At 46.1% G+C, this 20,952-nt stretch overlaps 1 protein-coding gene across 3 annotated transcripts in view; it reads left to right on the top strand.

The window, feature by feature from the left end:
- Positions 1–16,691, top strand: part of net1 (neuroepithelial cell transforming 1) — a 40,833-nt gene extending 24,142 nt beyond the window's left edge. For 2 of the 3 annotated variants that reach the window (XM_057022859.1, XM_057022857.1), the window contains 8 exons: positions 12,852–12,959; positions 13,162–13,326; positions 13,726–13,788; positions 14,000–14,173; positions 14,277–14,534; positions 14,613–14,783; positions 14,910–15,096; positions 15,212–16,691. In XM_057022859.1, coding sequence (XP_056878839.1) covers positions 13,270–13,326; positions 13,726–13,788; positions 14,000–14,173; positions 14,277–14,534; positions 14,613–14,783; positions 14,910–15,096; positions 15,212–15,627 — 1,326 coding nt within the window. In that variant the 5' untranslated portion in view covers positions 12,852–12,959; positions 13,162–13,269 and the 3' untranslated portion in view covers positions 15,628–16,691. Of the gene's footprint in view, positions 1–10,444; positions 10,739–12,851; positions 12,960–13,161; positions 13,327–13,725; positions 13,789–13,999; positions 14,174–14,276; positions 14,535–14,612; positions 14,784–14,909; positions 15,097–15,211 lie in introns of those variants that run through there. The other variant, XM_057022858.1, reaches the window with a different exon arrangement.
- The last annotated feature ends 4,261 nt before the right edge of the window (positions 16,692–20,952 follow it).

Raw genomic sequence — 20,952 nt, forward strand, 5'->3', positions numbered from 1 at the left:
TATGCTAGCATTAGCCATGCAGTATTATAACAATCTGAGGTCATCCATTGTGCTTGGATATATTGCATCTATCGTCCTGCTGCAGCATCAGGTGACTTGTTACAGTCTTTCATTGTCATTCTCTCATTTTCTTTGCTAGTTGTTAATGTAATTAAATAATTAAATACCTCCTCTCAGAAAAGAATTTTCAGGCACCAGCTGATCATGTGACTCTGCTGCCATGACAACAGTCCTCATGTAAACATGAACAACCAAAGACTTGTCCTTTCAGACAGACAAGCTGGATGTCCTGGGGAAGAAGAATAGCTGTGATGCACCTGTGATGCTGATGAGACCCTGCGTGAACTTCCTCCAGAAGCTGGTTTCATGTGGTGGTTTAGATGTGTCTTCCCTCTTGTCTAGCACCATTTGAAATCAGTGTTCTTGGGGACAGGAGGGCGGCTCTGGGACAAGCACAGAAGACAGTCTTGGACTCCCTTCCCCGTCCTCCACCAAAAGATGACTGATTTCTTCTGGTGCTGAGAGTCGGCTGCAGCCTTCTAGCACCATTTGAAATCGGTTATAAAACAGTGGGTCGATACATTTCAGGGGTGGACAGTGACGTCCAGGACAGGGAGACGATGCCCTGGAAGCGGTTTTCAAACAGGTGTCAATAAATGTTTGGAGAGAGATCTTCCACTTTGCTCAGGTTGTATCTGAACCACCAATCACAGGGGGTAAATGAGTCCTTTCACTACACCTGCATCTGAAGTTCACTTTTTTGATGTGCAGTTGTACAATAGGGCTTCACATGACTATCAATCTCCAACCCCAAAAAGTGGCTCGTTCTGCACGTGGACACGAGTACGCGCACGAGGTCCAGCTGTGAAGCTAGATTACCACCTAGTGGTCATATGAGACACTTCCAATGCACAACAGTAAATTCTGTACGTGTGTGCTTCTGACACATAGTAAAGAACAGATTAAATAAAGCTTTCACATTAAACGTGATGTACTTGAATTATTTTAGATACACACGCGCAACCAAACATGTTTGGGTGGCTTACGTCACTTACGTTGAAAAGCGTAGTAAAAAGCGTGAAAAGCTCCAACGACCGTCAACATTTAGAAGTGCGACATGTTTAAAACAGTCATTGTAATAAAACGCTACAGCGATGCTACTCTTTAAACTCTTTCATTTAAACCCGTTAAATCGAGTAAACCACGTCACGCCACCTTAAACAATCCCCAAAAATACGATACCATAAAGTATCCATAACTTTAGAAGGTAAGGAAACTTTTATTTTGCACTTGAAAGAGTTCTGTGTAATAAAATAATTGTCTTCATTCTTATTGTATCGTCGCCCTTTAATTACTTGCATGTTTTGTGTTTTTAAAATAAAGGTCACATTCGACAATGGGAGCCTCGTCGTTTGAAATTGCATCAAAACGATGCAGTTTCGCCAACTGACGCTTGATGTCAGCAGAGAGCCGCCATGTTTCCACTATGTTTATGATTTTAGGCAGCCTTTTGATACCTGTTTGAAAGGGTTTCTTCAACTAATTTATTCAGATTCACTTACGTATGAAGAGGATCGTTGGCTTGAATATCGTCTTCGGGTATTGCCCAGTTTACTGCGTTTTTGACCAGGATTTGTCATCCTGCAGCTACCATGTAAACAAAGCCTCAGAATAAGAACTCTTTAATCCAGATTTAACCTGATTCTAACATGAATTATAGCAGGGTTGGATACTTAACATCTGGACACTTGAAAGTTGATTCATGCATGTGATCTAAATCTCACCATAAACAGACATCAAAGTAAATATTGTACATTTATTTACATCTATCACGATAGCAGGTAGTAGATCAATAAAAATAAATTCCTCCAACTGCATACGTGCACCATGAATCACGGCCCAAACAGAACAGCAGGAGCCTGGATAACATGGATTCCTCACGTTGGCCCCAGCAGACGTCCCTTGTCTCCCACAGACGTGAGACCCTCAGCCAACATACTGTACAATAATAATAATCTGCATAAAATAAATGTCAGTGTCCTTTTAGTTTGGACTCATTGGGAAATCTTTCCGTAGGCTGTGCCAGGAGGTCTGAGCCCTGCCCAGATCCCTGCCACTAGAGCACGCAAACATGGAAAAAAAATCAGCCTGTCTCTGACCTCTGAAAACCTTTATGGAAAAAACATCACAAAGGTTGAGGGAAGGGGAAAAACAAGACTTATTTTCCCAAACGGGCCGATATTAAATCTCAAACTGGCAGCAGGATCCGAATTTGATAGCTTTCTGTTGCCAAGCACGTGCACAATTTGCCCCGCAGAGGCTGGTAGGCAGTGAACTCCAGCCTGAGTTCATGAAAAACTTTAACACAACTGTGTTGGGAAACATTCCTTAGTGCTTAATTCACAACAGTGTGGGTTCTTCGGTAAACCTGGATCACACGAACACTTTATACGTCAGCAGGACACGTCTGAGCTTGGACGCTGTTGTTTTCCCTTGTAGCAAAACTGTTGCCTATTAGCCTTAGCTGGCTGGAGCTGTCAAAGTCAGTGCCGACTGGGACGCTAATCCACCGACTCATCAGCCCAAGCTCCCCTGAAATCTGACAGCAGGTAGTCTGGAACAAGGACATTTGAAAGGACTGAAGATCCAGCTCCCTAGATCAGCAACAGGTGGTCTGACAGGATCATTCGTCTGTAGGTGCTTCACAGAAACCCCCTGTCAGACCCCCAAACAGACATCAGAAATCACTGTGACCAGGAAGGCTACCTGCATCTCAGCTGCACAATAAATAACACGTACATTACGTACGAGATGAATAAAGACTCATCTTCCTGCTGTTAGCAAGGAAAAGGGACCACTATGACCTGCCAAACCTGTCTGATTATACTAAAGAAAATCTTCTCTGTAGCATCTGTAGTTGGCTCAGCCAAGACCCATTTGTGGTTAGTTCTAATCACCTGAAATGCCCAGATGTCTCCATCTTTCAAGGTTCTCGAGCTGCACTCGGACAATTTACCCTAAGATCTGGCTCTTGCTGAGCCTCCTGCTTGAACAGATATCCTGACATTAACAGTTCTGAAGAAAGAATACCTTCTGATTACTGTTGACAGATTAATGTCAGGACTCTCATTTTAACCATTAAATGGTTCCTCCCCTTCTCCACTAGTTGTGAAGGCCAACAGTGTGAGTTACCCGGAGGGGGTCCAGGATACTGAACAGGACAGACTTCCCACTTGGGGAGTGTGAAATGAAGCCTTGGCCACACCTGTGCTGGACTATGACCCCCAGGAGCCCCAGGCAGCTCCTCTTGTACCTTCTTGGTCTATCGGTCGCCCTATGCTGAGGCATGGTTTTTTTCATTCTCTATGGTGGGCTCTGCAGGTCCTCGGCCCTGAACAGACATAATTAGAATGTTGGCTCCATCGCTCAAACCACATTACTCCCACTCCTGACTGGTCTAAAATTGTCTAATATCAGACGCCCCTGAAAATGTGATCAGAAACCAGGTCTTTGCCCAGAAAAGTTATGCTTACAAACTAGAATTCAGCAGAAGCATAGCTACATGATAATTGTCCTCAAGTCAAAAGAATGGGCTAAAAGGTCTCAAGGACAGGTTCACAAAACAACTCCTGAGGCTTTGAGACTGCAGTGAACCGAGACCTGAGCCATTATCCACAAAAGATGGCAACCGTAGGAGAGTTCCAACCCAGGTTCCTTAAAAAACCTTATTTTTAGGCAAATGATAGATGGTCTGAAGCTACATTTTTTTATGTGCACCTGCTTTATGTTTCTCTTGTCATACACCTTTTTTAGAATACTGTAGTAATCAACAATCTGCCCAGCAGCTAGAGTGAAGCATCACCGCTGAATGCCGGGGGGTGAATGGATGAACCCTCCTACTACCAGAACACTTTCCAAGTTATGTCCACCGGTCCCAATCAGATAAAAAAAAGACTTCTAAATTTATTCATTAGGAAGTCTGGGAGAGAGTCTCAACAACCCACCCCAACATCCGGTACACATTCAGATATTAGCCAGGCTGTTCTGGCGCAGCGCCATCAGAGAGTCCCAGTGATGCAGCTGCTGGCAGCACCTCTGGAGGTTGGACAGTTGTCCAACTGCACCTGGAGCAACCGTGGTGGAGCAACACATTGACCAGAATGAGCAGCACTTGAAGGATGCACAAGTGCTTCTGGACATTTTCCGGATGCTGAAGCCTTTTTGGGTCCTGCCAGCTGCAAGTGCTGGTGTCAATTTAGTTTATTATTAACGGTTCTGACAGCAGAAGTACGGTCAGACCTCAGTCCCAGAGTGGCTTATGTAACCAACACAGGAAGGCTGGATTTATAGTTCTGCCATGACTGAGTGTGATCTACGATTCAAGCATGGTGAAGAACATTGGAGCAGTTTCTCTTTTGTTTGCATTTTATTCTAGATCCAATGTGCATCCCTGGATATTACATGGCTAAATGCCTGTTGGCTTCTCCCAGGATATTTTTAATCATGGTAGAAGCTGAGGATACGTTTGATACTGACTCGCCTGCTTTACTGTCCCACCTAACAGCCCAAAAGCTGCCGCCTGTCTTCCACCAACGGAGAGATTTGGGCCAGTTCTTTAGGGCTGGTGGGCGATAAAGGACTCCTCCTCCAAAAACCACCCTGGTCCAAGGACAACTAGGCCTCTTTAATGTCAGGACTGCCCTCTGGCTCCATGTTCCTGTTCATTTGAGTGAATTCTGGTCGCCTCTGTCCTCGTCTGGGATGAAATACATCACTTCTGTTCCATCATGCACAGGCCGTGGTAGATAAAGAACTGAACGGCAGTGATCATCGGAATAAGTGTTGTTGTGCTCTTTGATCTCGCTAAAGGATGGTTCAGGATAGGAACACCCCCATGATGAGGAGGCCTTGTTGGTGGATCCCATAACTGGCAAATTAGGATAAATTCTTTTTATCACGAACTGTCATTCAGGTCGATGCAAAGAGGAACCTCCTTTGCCATTCTGGCCCCAGGACAACAATGGCCCTTCTTTCTGGTGAGTAATGATCCGGCGGGAGTTTACAGCACCTGGCAGAAGTATTGGGCTCCAAAGGGGGACAGAGTGAAGTGGAAAAAACGCACTGCATTGTGAGATTTGCCGCCATTCGAAAAGTGTTTACGCCGACCGCCGGCAGGACGCTGCCCATTTGTTCTGCTCTTTTGTTTTAGTTAAAAACACAGAGCTGCCACCATCGCTCACACAATGACTTTGAACAAAATAGGTTATGGCCATCTGTCATGCTGTTTCACACGTAGCATTTAGTAGGCACCTAGCGTTAGCCAAGCTAGCAGTGGGCACATATTGTATGGTTTTTTGAATCTCTTGTCCACTCAACATGTTCATATGGATCAATTCTATTGTGTTGTACTAAACCTTTAGAAGAGAATCCAGCTTGTGTCAGCAGGTTCGTCGCCTTGTTCCCTTGTACAGTCCCTTTTCCACATGTTTGCATCTCTAGCTCTCCCATCACTGCATCCATCTCGGAGATGGAAACAGAAAATGTTGCACGATAACATGGTGGCTGCAAGATTCCCCTTTCCGGCTCTGTTTCTGTACACCTACTTTGCTTTAGGCTGACTGGGTCAGGGTCTAGGCTTTAGGCCGACTGGGTCTGGGTCTTGGCTTTGACTTCCACCTCAGATGTCTCTCGAAAGTGGTTGTACGATTCTTCGTCCTGACAATAAACCTCTAAGCTACTGTTGGCAAACAGCCAGCAGAAACCTGTCAACCCTTCCAAAGTAAAGGTCAAATGTCTTTCAGAATTCTGGGCTAGTCTTAAGGGACTGAGTGGTTAGCAAACATCTGACAAAAGTGGCCCCATTGGCCTTGAAAAGGTTGTTTGTGGTCCGATTCAAGCGTCTTTGGTGTTTGTTCCCACAGAGCTGTGGAACAGTGATGGCACCGGTAGAAAGGCCAATATTGGAGTTGGACCTATGAATTGTGCATAATAGACCCATCTGGAAGAACCCAACCCCTCAAACAAACCCTCCAAGTAACCCTCCATATTTTCTTGGCTAAAAGTCTATATTAGGCCTGTTTTCCAACAAGCATTGTTCATTTGAGCGAAGATCAAAGTTTGGCTAAGAGACCCAGGCTCCTCCTACCTCCCACTCCTGCATTAATAAAGCATCGTGGTCTCAAGGCTGCTGCTGCTGCTGCTGCTGCTGGCTGTCTGTCATGTGTTAACCTGTTGGTGCTTTAAACTAGACAATATAATTAGAAACAGAGGAGAGGAAGGAGATTAGACAGAATGTGGGGACATTCCAAGCATTCCAACCATCCGTAACACCACTCAGTGCTGAATCTGAAGGCAAAGGGGGAGAAATAAATGGATGCTCTCTCATCTTGTGCCAGTCGGTTGCTTTTGATTTGCAAACATGGCCGGAGAAGCTCCTCCAGGAAAACCATGTGGTCCTCGTTAGCTCATTCTCACAACATTTCCAGTTATTTATCTGCCATTCATAAATCTTTGCAGACGATAAAATGCCTTTGCCTCATTGCTCCTCTTATCTTAAAACCTCCACTTGAAGCCTGAAAGGTTTTGCCAAGACTTTGAACCAAACTATGTGGTGTCTTTGGGCTTTTGAAGTGACTTTGAAGAATTTCTCCGGCAGGTTTGCATATGTGAGTCTGTGCGCAGGTCCCTCAGGTGAACCTGAAAGCCAGCAGATGCCCGACGCCTTGTGTTATTGCAGGATGGACCCGCGTATTCAGCTGTAGAACAAGTGAGAACACTGTTGGCTTGGGAGTCTTAGACCCAAAAGATTTAGTAACGTAGCAGCTCTGGCTAACATCAGTTATAGTGATAGTGCAAGCTTAGTAATGCTTGCTGAGTAAAACTAGCTTAGTACTGCTGGTCCTTCACAACTACAGACTTTGATAATCACAGACATGGCGAAGTCCCTGCTGGATTCCGAGGTCACCAAAACCACAAGGATGTTCAGACACTCGAGGGGGCCTTTTAAAAGGCATTAAGAATTGCGCTGATTTCACGTTGAGTGATGAGTCATGATGGCAGCAGACCAAGGCCCAACATCTAGAGGCCCTTATTGGCCTCTGAAGGTGTCCAAATGTGTGTGTGTGAGTGAGAGTGTGTGTGTTTGTGTGTATGTGCCTGTATGTGTATGTGTATGTGTATCTGTGATGTGTGTGTGTGTGTGTGTGTGTGTGTACGTGTGTATGTGCATGTGTGTGCGTGTGTGTGTGTTGAGCAGACACCAGGTGTGATTGCCGAGTCACAGTATTTACGTTCATCTCTGCCTTCGATCTGAACAAGTTACAGCTTGACTCGTTTGCACCTGTGGTCTTCTGATGCCGTCCTGAGAGCCTCAGGTGACTAACGGGGCTGCAGACCATCTCTGGCCATGTGGGACGGGAAGGGACCTGACTCCTAAAGGCCCTGAGGTCTGAGTTTATTGATGCTCCACCTCATTTCCAGAGCAAATGCTTGGCCCTGCGGGACACCTGGATGGGATCAAGAACAAGGTTCCACCGTCTAACAAGGCATTCGACGCTTGTCTTTATCAATGAATTCAGGACCAAGTGGACACTTCTCATAAGGACAGGGGGCTTTGACAAATTGTAGTTTTGAATGGATGGTTTTAGCCTTTTTAAGGTAGAAACCCCCGCATTCCTGGTGACATAAACAGGTTGGTCTCCCAGAGACGACACATCCCACCCAGTCTAACCTAAACACAGCACACCCGCACAATTATGTGTTCATTTGCCTCCCCTCCTCACCTCACTGGTCCATCAGGTCTGACAGTGTGTGTTCAGCCAGAGGCAGATGTGTGTCTTCGTATTAGATCCCAGTTAGCCCCCAGTGGTCCCAGTGGTCCTCGCAGCTTGAACATCTCTCAGGCTCAGCAGACCAGACGGATTGTTTGCCCCCTCTTGCTGTCTGATTGAGAGTCCACATCCAGGTGTTAAAGTGTCCTGCTGTCTAATGGACTCTTTCCTGTCCCTGTAGCACCTCCAGCCATGTCTATTGTTGCTTTAAAACACTGGAGCAATTACCATAAATGAAAAGCCTGCATGCAACCCCCCCTAAAAAATCCCCTTGGATCCATTAAAACTGCATAAATTATTCACATTATATGGAGGGAAGAAAAGAAATGTTAATCAACATGTTTATTACTAAGAGTTCAGGGACAACAGCACACCAATCATTGGGTAGATAGGTAGGACAGAAAAGCCACTGGCTCTTGGCCCTCCTAGGTCTGGACCGAGGAACCCTGGTCTGATGCCTTAAGATACACCTTTGTTTGCGCCCATCTCTTAATGAATCACTCGCTTACAGCCATACCACCCTGAGAATGCTCAATCTCCTCTGAAGCTAAGCAGCGTTGGGCCTGGTTAATACTTGATGGGAGACTGCCTGGGAATATCAGGTGCTGTAAACTATTTTCTCCCCCTTCTCCTCCCTATCTACCAAGTTGGCCATCAGCAGGAGAGTGTTCCCCGTCTACATGAGCCTGGTTCAGCTCAAGGTTTCTTCCTGTTAAAGGGGAGTTTTTCCTGGCACTGTTGCTATTTGGGGGTCAGGCCCTGTGATTCTGTAGAGCTCCTAGAGATAATTTTGATTGTAACAGATGCTGTGTAAATAAAGATACATCAATTGTGACCAGGACCAATGAGAACCTCCGAGGACAATCAAAAGGGTTGTGTAAAAGAACCCATGCAGCTTTGTTGCCGTTATGATTGGATTCTTGTAAGAAACATTCTTCACTGCTCATGTTTGTCTGACAAGAAGTCTGTGAAAAAAAATTACTGTTTATTCAAGTGTGGAGATGTGACCAGCAGAACCGGCCTGGTAGGAACACATCCCCCCTCTGGTGTGTGGGTGTTAGAGACAGATGATCTTATCCTCATAACCAGCCTTCAGCTTCAGGTTTTGTTCACTTTTTTAGTAGTAGAGCTGATCCTCGGCTGCTGCCATGGGAAGGTTCATCTGCAGTGTCTCTCTCTTCTTCCTCGGTCTCGAAACTGGTTGTTGTTGTAGCAGATCCACGTTAGCGGCATTAGCATAAACATCAAGCCTGGGTTTCTGTAACCGGTTGGATTGGTTGCTCTGATTTTGATAAACAAAACCCAAACGTTGCTGTGCGATGTCTCAGCGGCCACTCCTCGCTACGGCCCCGACTGTCTCGTTACACCCAACTGTCCTCAAGTGCTTGCAAACATTGAAATCTAAATAAATGTCTGATATCTCCATGAATGTTGCGCGCCTTCCACATGGAAGAAAACACAGGACCGACTGTGGGACCGAACAGAACCAGCGGGGGATTAGGCACATCTTATCACGAGGTGATGGCAGCAGTGCTCCCAAACCTGAGGAGCTGCCTTTGTGGAACCGGTGTCCTCCTCCTGGAAGACCCGTCGCCTTCAAGTTCGGGGGCGCGGGGGGTTGGTCCTATGACAGATCTGTGTTCACACTCCTTTTGGGAGATACCCTGGCTGCTGGGCAAATGTCACATCAATCATCAGTGCTTTTCTTTACTGAAACTGGTGAGCTTGTCTTCTCTGGACCTGTTGGGCTAATCAACTTCTGTGCCCCCCCCCCCTCACTACTACCTCTCAGTGCTAATGAATACATAGGTTTCAGTTGGTGCTGCTGGGGATTGACACGTTTGACCACTATTGATATTCTAATGGATCACCTCCCCCAGGTCAGGTGATCACACCAATAACATTTCAATTTAAAGCAAAGTTTAGAGAGCGGCAATGATTTCTTTGATTACTAACAAAAAATATCCAAGTGAGGATCCCTTTGTAGTTTCAATTTAACAGTTACTTTTGTCATTTGTAACTTATTTGAACCCCTTAACAGGAGCCTTTGAAAGTAAAGATGAGACATACTGCTGCTGTTGTATGGAGCCTGTGAGATTAGCAAGTTTAATGAGGTTAGTGTCAGTAAGTGCAACTGAGCATTTGATGATAAGAATAATTTAATTAAGCAGGAATCATTTTTATTGAAGAGCAACAAAGCTCATTCCACTAGCAGCTGTGAAAATAAATTGTGAACCAAGTTTGATTTACGACTCATGTCGGTACATGACACCGACGCTACTGTTGTTACACTAACATGGGCATAAATAAATATTTGGCAATCGAATTTGTCTTGACTCAGGTATCAAGCAAAGTTTTACGGAGAAATAAAGTTCCTATATAATGGGATTTTTTCTGGCGATCTGATAAAGTTGTCCATGGTGACCTTTGACCCTGCTGCTTAGACTTGACCTCTTTCAGCAGGTTGAGTAGTGGAGAAATTCTCATTACTGTTTTCACTCGGTGCACGGATCAACAGAGCATATGGGCTGTTTTCTGCCTGTTTTCCAGGAACCTTCTATGCCTGGTGCAAGGGCAGGCTCCTCCCCACCGCCCCGGTCTATAAAGCCCTCCCTTGCTCTGCAACCTCAGACAGACAAGTTCAGGAAGCCTGTTGGAGAGGTGGTTCACAGAGCCCCACCGGGGGTAAAGAAGACACTTATTCATTGATTTTTTTTTTTACATAACCCCTGATTTCTGATTTCTCTTGTGTGGATTATTCGGATCTGACTTGCCTGGATTTAAAAAAAAGGATCTTGTGGTTTCTACTAAAAGCTATGGTGGCTTACGATGACCTGGGTAGTTTGGTGCCTATCAAACGGACTTTGCAAGTGATAGACTACCAGAACCAAGCCAACAAAGAGTCTGAGGTGAGACCTGATATTTCCCTTTGTCCTTCTTTCAGTCTTTCAGTCGCTGTTTGACTAGAATTCATGGAGGTTAAGCCATAGCTTGTGTTATCGGACTGTGACTGAATCAGTACCCACCCATCCCTGTTTTATCTCAGACACATGGTGCAAGAGTGTGACTATATGAACTTTGTACCGGCATACAAGCACAACTCTAGGACACTGAACCAAAAGTCAATCATTCGCCCCCCCCAGCCAATGCAAACACTTTTGTGAATTGTCAGTTTTAGATATGCAGCTCAGTCCTGGTGGGTGGGATGTGGATTCAACAGGAGTCCCTGAAAGCTTGAGGCAGCAGGTGGTCACTTCTGAGTAAATTCTCCTGCTTCCTCTTTGCTCTTGAGGCATCCAAGTTGACTTGGGTTTGGTAAATGATGTTAAATTTAAAAGACCAGCATTAAAGGTCAATGTCTGACTCATGTGTGAGCCACACGGTTCTTCCCTTCCCATTTTGTGGCTTTTTTGGGAACTGTTTTCAGGAAAGTGTAGTTTCATTGGCAGTAAATGGGAAGGATGTTTCATGAAGTGACTCTTTTGTGGAGGTTGACGCGGCTGAGATTTGCAAGTTTGTGGGTTTTTTTTGTCTCAAATCCTGTCATGACTTGGCGATGACCTCAACCTTCATTTATGATCTAGCTCTTCTGTGCTCAGGTTCTATCAGTTCAAGCTGTTGCTCACATCTGGGGTATTTATTCATTGCACACACGAGATAACATCAAAGGAAGGCACAAGAAAAGAGCTCTCAGGATAATAAAAAGTAAAATGGGGGGGCTAGTATTTGAGTTTGTAGTCTTAGGGTTTAAGTTTGAGTGCACACATGGAATGCTATTGTTCTCTGGTTATTGCACGAAGTAGGAGCTCAGAAGAGTCTGATGTGCGCATTGTTGTTCGTCTCTGGTTTTGCTGTGATGTGCCGGGTCAAGACTTCTGAAGTCGGCCTGCCAGGAGTAGTGCAACGTTGTCCTCGAGTGGGAATCTTTCTGAGGACAAGGATGCCCCGAGGATTTCAACTACTATTCTAAGAGCTCAGGTCAGCAGAGCAACTGTGATCCAGAAACCCTTTGGTCTGTCTGGTGTCCTCATCTGCTGCAGAGTCCCTGAACACGGAAGATCAGGACCAGACTACAACCGCAGTCGCTCATACCAGACATGTGGATCTGTTCTGCAGCTGTGTCTACAGAACCACAGCGCCCGTCCGTCTGTTCTGCAGACTACAGCCAAAATCCCATTGGACTGGAGTCGGGAAAGAACACAAGCAGAACAGAACATGTAACATTACCTACTCAGCATAGTCTTTACTAATTACCACTGTGAATGTACCTTGTCCTGCCAGAGCCATTTGAGCTGGATGAGTGCCACAAACCTTCAGCTAACTTCATTTTACCGCCTGTTGTTACTGGCGCAAAGCTAAGCAGTTCTCCATGGCTTCGGGGCTGTGTAAGTGTAGGAAGGGCAGGTTTGGGGGTGGGGGTTCACCTGAGCCAGGTGTAATAGTGCTCTCACGCAAAGACTGCTGAAAAGCCTGTTTCAGCTTGCACCCATTGCGACGTGCACCCCCACCCACGGTGCTACGTGTAATCACGAGGGGATTTCAGTTCGCTGCCTGTTTACAGCTGCTGTTGCAGTCCCGAGTCAAAGTTTTGATCTGTTCCTGCCCAGAACAGTCACGCTGCCGTGCCAATCTCTGCTCTGTCCTAATGGGAAAGGAAGAGTCTCACACTGTTTAGGGGATACGCATCCATTCTCAAATCTGCCATTGCTGCAACCCAGGTCAGAGAGTAGCCAAGTGGTTGTGGGGAGGGGTGCTGAACAGCTGAGAGTGGGGTCTCGTGCATTTTTGGCATTCCTCCAAACCCCGTCCATTCCTAACCAGTAAGCAAATAGAGCCTTTGTGCCTGGTGGGCAGGACTGGCTCGACTCTCGACTTAATAGAGCCAACAGCTGCAGAGCCACTTCCTCTTCCTCAGTATCTATCTTTCAGTTGCTTTGTCTGACCCGCAGAAACAATTCTCACATGAGATCTACCATAAAATGGCCTTGCTAATCTCTGGCGTCAACCCTTCTTGTCTCTCAGGAACCCAGCAACAAGCGTGTCCGTCCTCTTGGCAGGGTGACGTCATTAGCCAGCCTCATCTCACCAGTGAAGAATGGGGCCGTCCGGCGATTCGGTCAAACCATTCAGGTAAGAAGATACCATGATTTGTGCCCCCCTCACAGATGTATGCAGAACTCTTGTGACTGGGCCTCTGGTGTTCCACACACATCCATGCTTGATCACTCATGTTTAAGAGCAACCAGACAGATTTGAACTTTGCAAGTGAAATGGGATTTTCTCGTCACACAACTTGACTTTACAAATCGGATGTCCCCTCTCTCATCTGTAGGCCTCACTCCGGGGTGATGGCAGGTTGCCGAGCGGACCCCAGAAGGCGTGCAGCAAGGCGACAGCTCCTACACCACCCAAAAGGAGAAATAGCACTCTGTGGTCAGAAATGCTGGACATCCACCAGAAAGGAACTTTCTCCACCCAAGAGATCAAGCGACAGGAGGTGAGAATCACCATTACATGATGAAAGCAGTGCGTGTAAGTGTGTGCGTGTGCATGTGTGCATGTGTGCATGTGTGTGTGTTGGGGAGTTGGAGAGTCTACGTCAGAAACACAGACAATGGAGAATCAAACCTGTGTGCCAGACTGGCTTCACATGTCTGTGCAGAATTTGAGTCAAATAGTCCAAATGGATCGAAAAGCTACCCAGGGGTCATTTCCCAGTTTGGAGAAGTTCTCTGCTACACTTGTCCTGCATATCTCAGACATCTTAGTCCACTGTGAGAATCCATAAATGCGCTAACAGACCAATGACCAATTCAGACAAGCTCAGACGTATATTGAGGGCCGTGCTTCACATCCTAACGTGTATTCACTTGCGTTTTGTCCTCTTTTCATTCAGGCCATATTTGAGTTGTTCCGTGGAGAACAGGACTTAATCGAGGACCTCCAGCTCGCACACAAGGTTTGTATTTTTAACTATCTAAAGCAGTGGGAGTACATACAAAGCAAACAATTCTCAATCAAAGTCTGGCAGGTTCTCCGCAGAACCGAGCCAGAAACTATAAAAAGACAAGAACCATTCCTCTGCCTTACCGTCTTGTAAATCTAATGCTATTTGTGTGCTATTCTTAGCATCCACCCTGCTCAGTCTGGGTCTTGTTTTTATTTGACAGGCATATCATGACCCAATGCTGAAGCTCTCCATTATGAGTGAGGAGGAACTCACTCATATCTTTGGCAACCTGGATGACTACATTCCTCTGCACGAGGACCTCCTGGCCCAGCTCTCCAAAGCAACTGGGGCAGACGGAACCGTGGGACAGATTGGCCATATTTTTGTAACCTGGGTAAGAGTCATGCTTCCAAAATACCTCAAAACTCTCAGCTCCTCTGATGAGAAGGAGCAGAATTACTTAAAAATCAGCTGCATCCTTCCTGCATCCCATCCAGCTGCCACGGCTCAATGCCTACAAGGACTATTGCAGCAAACAGCTGGCAGCCAAGGCACTGCTGGACCAGAAGAAGCAGGATCCACGAGTGCAGGACTTCCTGCAGCGCTGCCTAGAGTCCCCCTTCAGCAGGAAGCTGGACCTGTGGAGCTTTCTGGACATCCCTCGCTCCCGCCTGGTTAAATATCCTCTGCTTCTCAAAGAGATCCTGAAGCACACACCAGCAGACCACCCTGACACCAAGAGTTTGGAGGAAGCAGTGAGTCACAAGGTTCTTCTGAACAGGCCAGCCATTGTTGTAGATGCCTATGCTAAATCGCAGCACTTGTGTGTACAGATCACCATCATCCAGGGTGTACTTTCTGACATCAACATGAAGAAGGGAGAGTCTGAGTGCCAGTACTACATCGAGCAGCTGGAGTATTTGGATGACAGGCAGAGAGATGCTCGCATTGACCAGTGCAAGAGCCTCCTGTGTCATGGTGAACTCCGCAACAAGAGTGGCACGGTGAGGACAACACACACACACACACCACACACACACACACCCACACACACACACACACACACAGTAATGTGAAACTGAGAGGATACAGTTTCATTCATTAGTCGTTCTCCTTTTGCCTCCTATCAGAAGCTGCACGTGTTCTTGTTCACTGAGCTGTTGGTCCTGACCCGCCACGTCACCAGGAATGAACGCCACTGCTTCCAGGTTTACCGACAGCCCATCCCAGTGCAGCATCTTGTACTGGAAGACCTCCAAGATGGTGATGTCAGAATGGGGGGTTCTTTCAGAGGCGCCTTCACCAACGCAGACAAAGGTGAGTCTCCATCCTGCAGAAACATGAGCGAAGTGGCAAAAGCAAGCAGATTTTTTAGAAGCGCTATGGCCGCAACCGTTGAGTGATTGTCTCTTTTTTGGTTCTCCATCTGCAGCCAAGAACATTTTCCGTGTGAGGTCACAGGACCCGGGTCAGGCCCAGTCGCACACACTGCAGGTGAACGACATTTTCCACAAACAGCAGTGGCTCAACTGCCTCCGCAGCGCCATCTCCGTCCACCGGCCCCTCACGGAGCCCCCCTCCCCCTCAGCCAGGAACACCCATTACAAACGTCGGCCGTCATCTGTCTCCGCCATCACCCACATGGAGGAATCAGATGAGAACCAGCCCCGGCAGACCTCTCAGTCAGCTCCCGCCTCACCGTGCAGCAGCGTGACACCCAGCCCCTCCGCAACCACCACACCCCCCACCTCGCTGTCACCTGTGCTTTCCTCACCCGCCTCACACAAAACCAAAAAGGACAAGAAATCTCTGTATTCCTTAGGGAAGAGGAAAGAGACAATGGTGTGAAATGTGGGCGGGACGAAGGGACCCGTGGACCTTTGTACAGAACTCAACTTCATGGAGAAAACTTGTATTTATGTGCGTGTGCATATATTCCGTCAGTGTTTTGTGTTACTGTCCTCTTCGGCAGCTATTTAATTCACCACTCTATCCTCGCACACGCGCAGAGACACAGCATTCCGGAGAGAAGCGCTTCCCTCAGCCCCCCAAAAGAAGGGAAGCAAAAAAAACCCCGACAAACACGCATCTCACATGAGAATCAGTGTGTTGTGTGTAAGAATTGCTGATTTTTCTGAAGTTCGAGGTAGTGCGTTCAATCATGTTTACTATTATTACAATATTTAAGCATTTTAGACTATATTTGGAGCTAATGATCAATTTACATTTTTATATTCTAAATTCTATTGTAATGTTTTTTCTACAATGATGCAGCACTGTCAGATTTTGGGGAGGTTATAAACAAGCAGACGGAGGAGGCGGGAAAGAAGGAGAATGCTATGGGAAAGACATGACTTTCCCATAGCAGTTGGATCCTTTTGGGTCGGACAACAGGGCTTATTTTCAGGCATTCCTTTCTTGACGGAGGATCGGGACATTTTAGCACATTTGCTGCAGTCGCAGGAATTCGTTTCCATCCAATTACAGATGGTAGGTTTGCAACAAGTAATGTGAGTAGTGAGACATGTTGAGCCGGAAAAGGAGCAGGAAACATTAGTTATGGAGCATTAGTTGGGGGAGGTCAGTGCTCACATAGCTAGAGCAGGCAGGATGAGGGAGAAGAGAAGAAAAATCAGAGAAGGTTTTTGGAGGCTGAAGATATGGGACAAAGTGGTTCTGGGACAGAAATGGTCAGTGCAAGATGATTCAGCAACTTTATGTAACATCTTGCTTATTGGTTGGGATCAGATGGTCAAGATAAAGTCAAAGAAGGATGGAAAGAGTACGTAGGGGAAGGGAGATGGAAAGACATGGGTCAGTAGGTTAAGATGCTTTTGTTGATCAGGCCAAATTGTTTGCCTCAAAATTGTGATGATCGGAATAATAAAGATCTGTGGAGGATTCACAGCTCACCTTCAGGGTTCCTGTCTTCATTTGCCTGGATGCCATCGTGAAACATTTGACCAAAAATCAGCCAGATTGTGGCCGTGCCAACCAGCTCCTCCCTCTCACTCCTGCTGCCCACGAAGCAGCTCTTTAGCTTAGCATAGGAACTAGCATAAAGACTAGAGCTGGAACATCACTTCTTGCAAGCACAATAGTTCTGCTAATTCGGGGAGGTGTAAAATAAAAATAAAAATATTTGCCTGTAGCTAAAAGCACCAATGAACTTACCAAATGGTTAGAATAGCTTAGTTCGTTCAGTCAATTTAGCTACAAATCTTCAGGAACAAGACGGGAGCCATGATGATTTAATTGATGAGAACCAGCTTTTGGACTAAAGAACCAGCTTTTATTGCAAAAGCAGTCTGCCTTGAAGAATCAGATAGTTATAAAAAGGCTCTTCTGGCCCAGGTCAAGCAGAGACTAATATTTCCCAAGATGTCAGATAGTCCTTAAATAGCCTAGCATATCCAACGTTGGCACGACAACTGGATGGAGGAGAAAATCCGCAGAGATACCTACTGATTTATGACTGTGCTTCACTCTCAACCAGACAGTCTGTTCAGTGGAGGTGCCAAGAGAAACATTTCCAGTGTAAGAGTTGGTCAGGATTTGCCTTTTCATACGATGATATCGCTGCCTGGTCTCTGCTACAAAAGCAAATTCTCTGACAGAATCTCTACCCGACGGAAATGTCACCGTTCTTCAGGTGTTTCCATTTGTCAGACAGGCCCCAAAAACTTCTCGGTGACATCTTGTCATCAACACACTGATGTTTAGACTGAGGCCTGGCCGGATGTTCGTACTGGCTCAGGATGGGAGCGTCCCTCCCAAATGATCCCTGAACAATAAATGCTGAGTCTCTTCCACTTTAATGTGTCTAATTGGCCTCACGTCTGTATTTCGTGAAGGTTCTCCAAACATGCGTTCATGTTATCCACACAAGATTCTTTCCCAGAAAAGAAAGAATCCTCATTATTAAAATTGTGCTAGTAAAGTGAGTTGATCTGTGAAAAAAGGTCAAAACTCACACCAGAATCAAGCGCCGCTTCACTTTACAGTGAGCTTTTGATGGAACGTATAAATCCTGGTTTGCATCAAAATGAGATATTACTCATTTAAATATGACTGTAACCCTAAAAAGAGGGTAACCAGTGGTTCAGTGGTTACCAGGTCAGTATCCACTCACAGGCAGGAGAATGAGTCACCAGCTCATAGCAGGGCCCTCTGTGAGCATTTGGGGGTACCTCAGTGGTGCCCTGAGGGTGTCCTGGCACCTCCCTCTGCTGCCAGAACACCTCTGAAGTTTTTTCTGCAGTGGGGCTTGGACTGAGAACCTTCCAGTTATCCCAGGAAAAAAACGTCTATAACAGATTTCCAAAGCCATCCAATCAATCAATCAATCAATCAATCAGTCAGTCAGTCAGTCAGTCAGTCAGTCATCAGTCAGTCAGTCAGTCAGTCAGTCAGTCAGTCAGTCAGTCAGTCAGTCTGTCTGTCTGTCTGTCTGTCTGTCTGTCTGTCTGTCTGTCTGTCTGTCTATCTATCTATCTATCTATCTATCTATCTATCTATCTATCTATCTATCTATCTATCTATCTAGATTTATATAGCGTCTGTTACAATCAAAATTGTTTCTAGGCGCTTTACAGACCCCCAACAAACAACAGGAAAAGGAAAAATTCCCCTTTAACAGGAAGAAACGTTGAGCAGGACCCGACTCATTTCGGGGGACTAACCTGCTGATGGCCAGCTGGGTAAAGAAGGGGGAGGACAGGTAAAAGAGAGAATAGGCATAGATCATAGAAATACATTAACACAAGCTGCTGGTGTAAGAGTTGATTGGGTCAGCAGGGTCGGAGGTCGGCAGGTCAGCATACAGCTATAAAGGCGGCTATACCTGTAGATGGATACAGAGAGTGGGGCAGCAGAGAAACGACACAAGAAATAACATCATTACTGATCTACTCGGAGAGGAGAGGAGAGGAGAGGAGAGGAGAGGAGAGGAGAGGAGAGGAGAGGAGGAGGACCCCGACAGCCTCAGCCTCTAGCAGCATAAATAAGATATTAAGCTAATAATTAGACGACCCTCTAAATATGATAATTATATCTAGGATAATAACTGGAACTACAGAATTATTGACAATATGCTTTTTCAAAGAGGAAGGTTTTAAGTCTGATCTTAAAAGTAGAGATGGAGTCAGCTTCCCGTACCTGGACAGGGAGCTGGTTCCACAGCAGGGGGGCCTGGTAGCTAAATGCTTGGCCCCCCATTCTACCCCTAGAAACTCTGGGGACCAATGGCTTCATTTAGCACAGGCAACTGATGGAAAACTGGGCTTTTGTTGTGAAGGTGTCGCTGTTACGAGTCAGTGAGTAGGGGTCAAAGGTCATTGTGAGCGCAAATGTATTTTATTTTTGCCTACAACAGAAATAGTGGACATGATGACAGAAATGAGTGGTCCAGTAAAGCTGTCTGCTGAAGAAGGACCTGCTTAAGGTTTCATCCTGTTAAAAAGCAGTTTTTCCTGCTTGTTGGAGGTCAGGTTTTTTGTAAAGCGTCTAGAGACAATTGTGAGTGTAACAGACGCTGTATAAATAAAGAAGAATTGACCCAAAGTCAGGCCACCGAGCCTTATCCGGCCCAGCTGATATAACGTTGAAGGATCCCCAGTGGTGCAGCTGTTCTCTCTTCTCCTGTGCAACATCAGGCCGTCCATATGTCCTCCTCCACCATACATAATGCAGGAAACCCCCCGATGTGAAACCTGAGGAAGAGTATTTTCAATCCCCAGCCAGAACCACAACACAAAGAATATCCTAGTGTCTAAATAGCGTTAGGGGTCAGAAGACTGCGGGTCAGAGGTGCACTTCCATCAAAAGTGCCTCTGTTAATGTGAAAATACTGTGGCGCTGCCGTGCTAACAGACTGAGGATGTCAGTCACAAGTCAGGTGTTGCCATTGTCAGCTCAGCCTTTAGGACCTCTGGCCTCAGGAGGTGAGGGTGGGAACGAAAAAGAAGGTTAACCAACAAGAAATTGTAACAGACGCTATATAAATAAAGATTGATTGATTGATTGATTAATTGATTGATTGAAATCTTATTGAACTGCTCTGTCACATCAAACCACCAACCCAAATGTCATCGATCATTAGAGCTGAATCAACCAAAGTGGAATTTTCCCTCATTCGCGTCAGCTATCAGGAAGGAATCTGCCTGATCAGATCTGACCTTCACCAACAGCTTAGGTGGACTCTAAAACCAGTACTGGGTCAGGGCCGTTGCTGTGATCAAATCGAAAAGGTATGAAATGTTTGGTCCACCCGCACGCTGTAGCCCTTAAATGGTCCTGCAGATCCTCCATAGCTTCATCACAATCAGAGACACCCTGGCAGCTTCCTGACTGTAGCTCTGGTACAGGAGGAATCCAAACAATGGATCTTGGTGGTTACTGGGCCAGGCACTGGTCAGACCGTCACGTTAATCATGAGTGGAAGATCCCACCAGCAGTTGGCTCGGCATCCAATTGATTCTGAGCTTGACATCCGTATTTACAGCATTTCAGCACATCAGTGTGGTATCTGATCAGTCTTGTGGCTTCTTTAGCTCTATGGCGGAAATCATCTCATCTCTGCAGGAATTTCAGGATTGAACTTTTCTGACTTTTTTCTTTGTGTTCATTTATTGGTTCTGTCCAAGGATAATCCCAAGGTTATGTAACGCTTCTTGTTTTATAAGAAACCTAAAATGATTTGAAAGACCTGAAAATGGCAGAAAAATAACAAAGCTGGAGGAGCTGAAGCTCATTCCTCCTGCAGGACGTCAGTGGCCCATGTGGGTTCTTTCCTCTACCTGAGCAGAATCTTGGACTAAAAATAACAATCCACAGACTGAACACTGACAAGTGGCAAACGTGAGAATATGGAGCTTCTGGAAACCGCACAGAATCCAGTCCTAGACTGGCCCGCGGTAGTCCCTCCCCTCAGAGCTGCTTTCTCTCACTGTGTGGTCTCATCATAATTATCAGTTCAGATCAACACTGATCCCACAGCCTGATCTCCAGCCTGTGTTTGTCACACCCAGAGAGGGAACACTTAAGCCAGAGACCGTGTTGCGGCACCTCCGCCTTCTTTTCTTTCTCTCAGCTCTAAATACAGAAGCAGAGGTGGGATTAGCTGCGGTCGTGTGTCCTGTTACTGTGGTGGTCCCAAGTGCCTGGGAGAGATGA

The sequence above is a fragment of the Takifugu flavidus genome, chromosome 22, assembly GCF_003711565.1.
Source record: "Takifugu flavidus isolate HTHZ2018 chromosome 22, ASM371156v2, whole genome shotgun sequence".
NCBI classification, from domain to species: domain Eukaryota; kingdom Metazoa; phylum Chordata; class Actinopteri; order Tetraodontiformes; family Tetraodontidae; genus Takifugu; species Takifugu flavidus.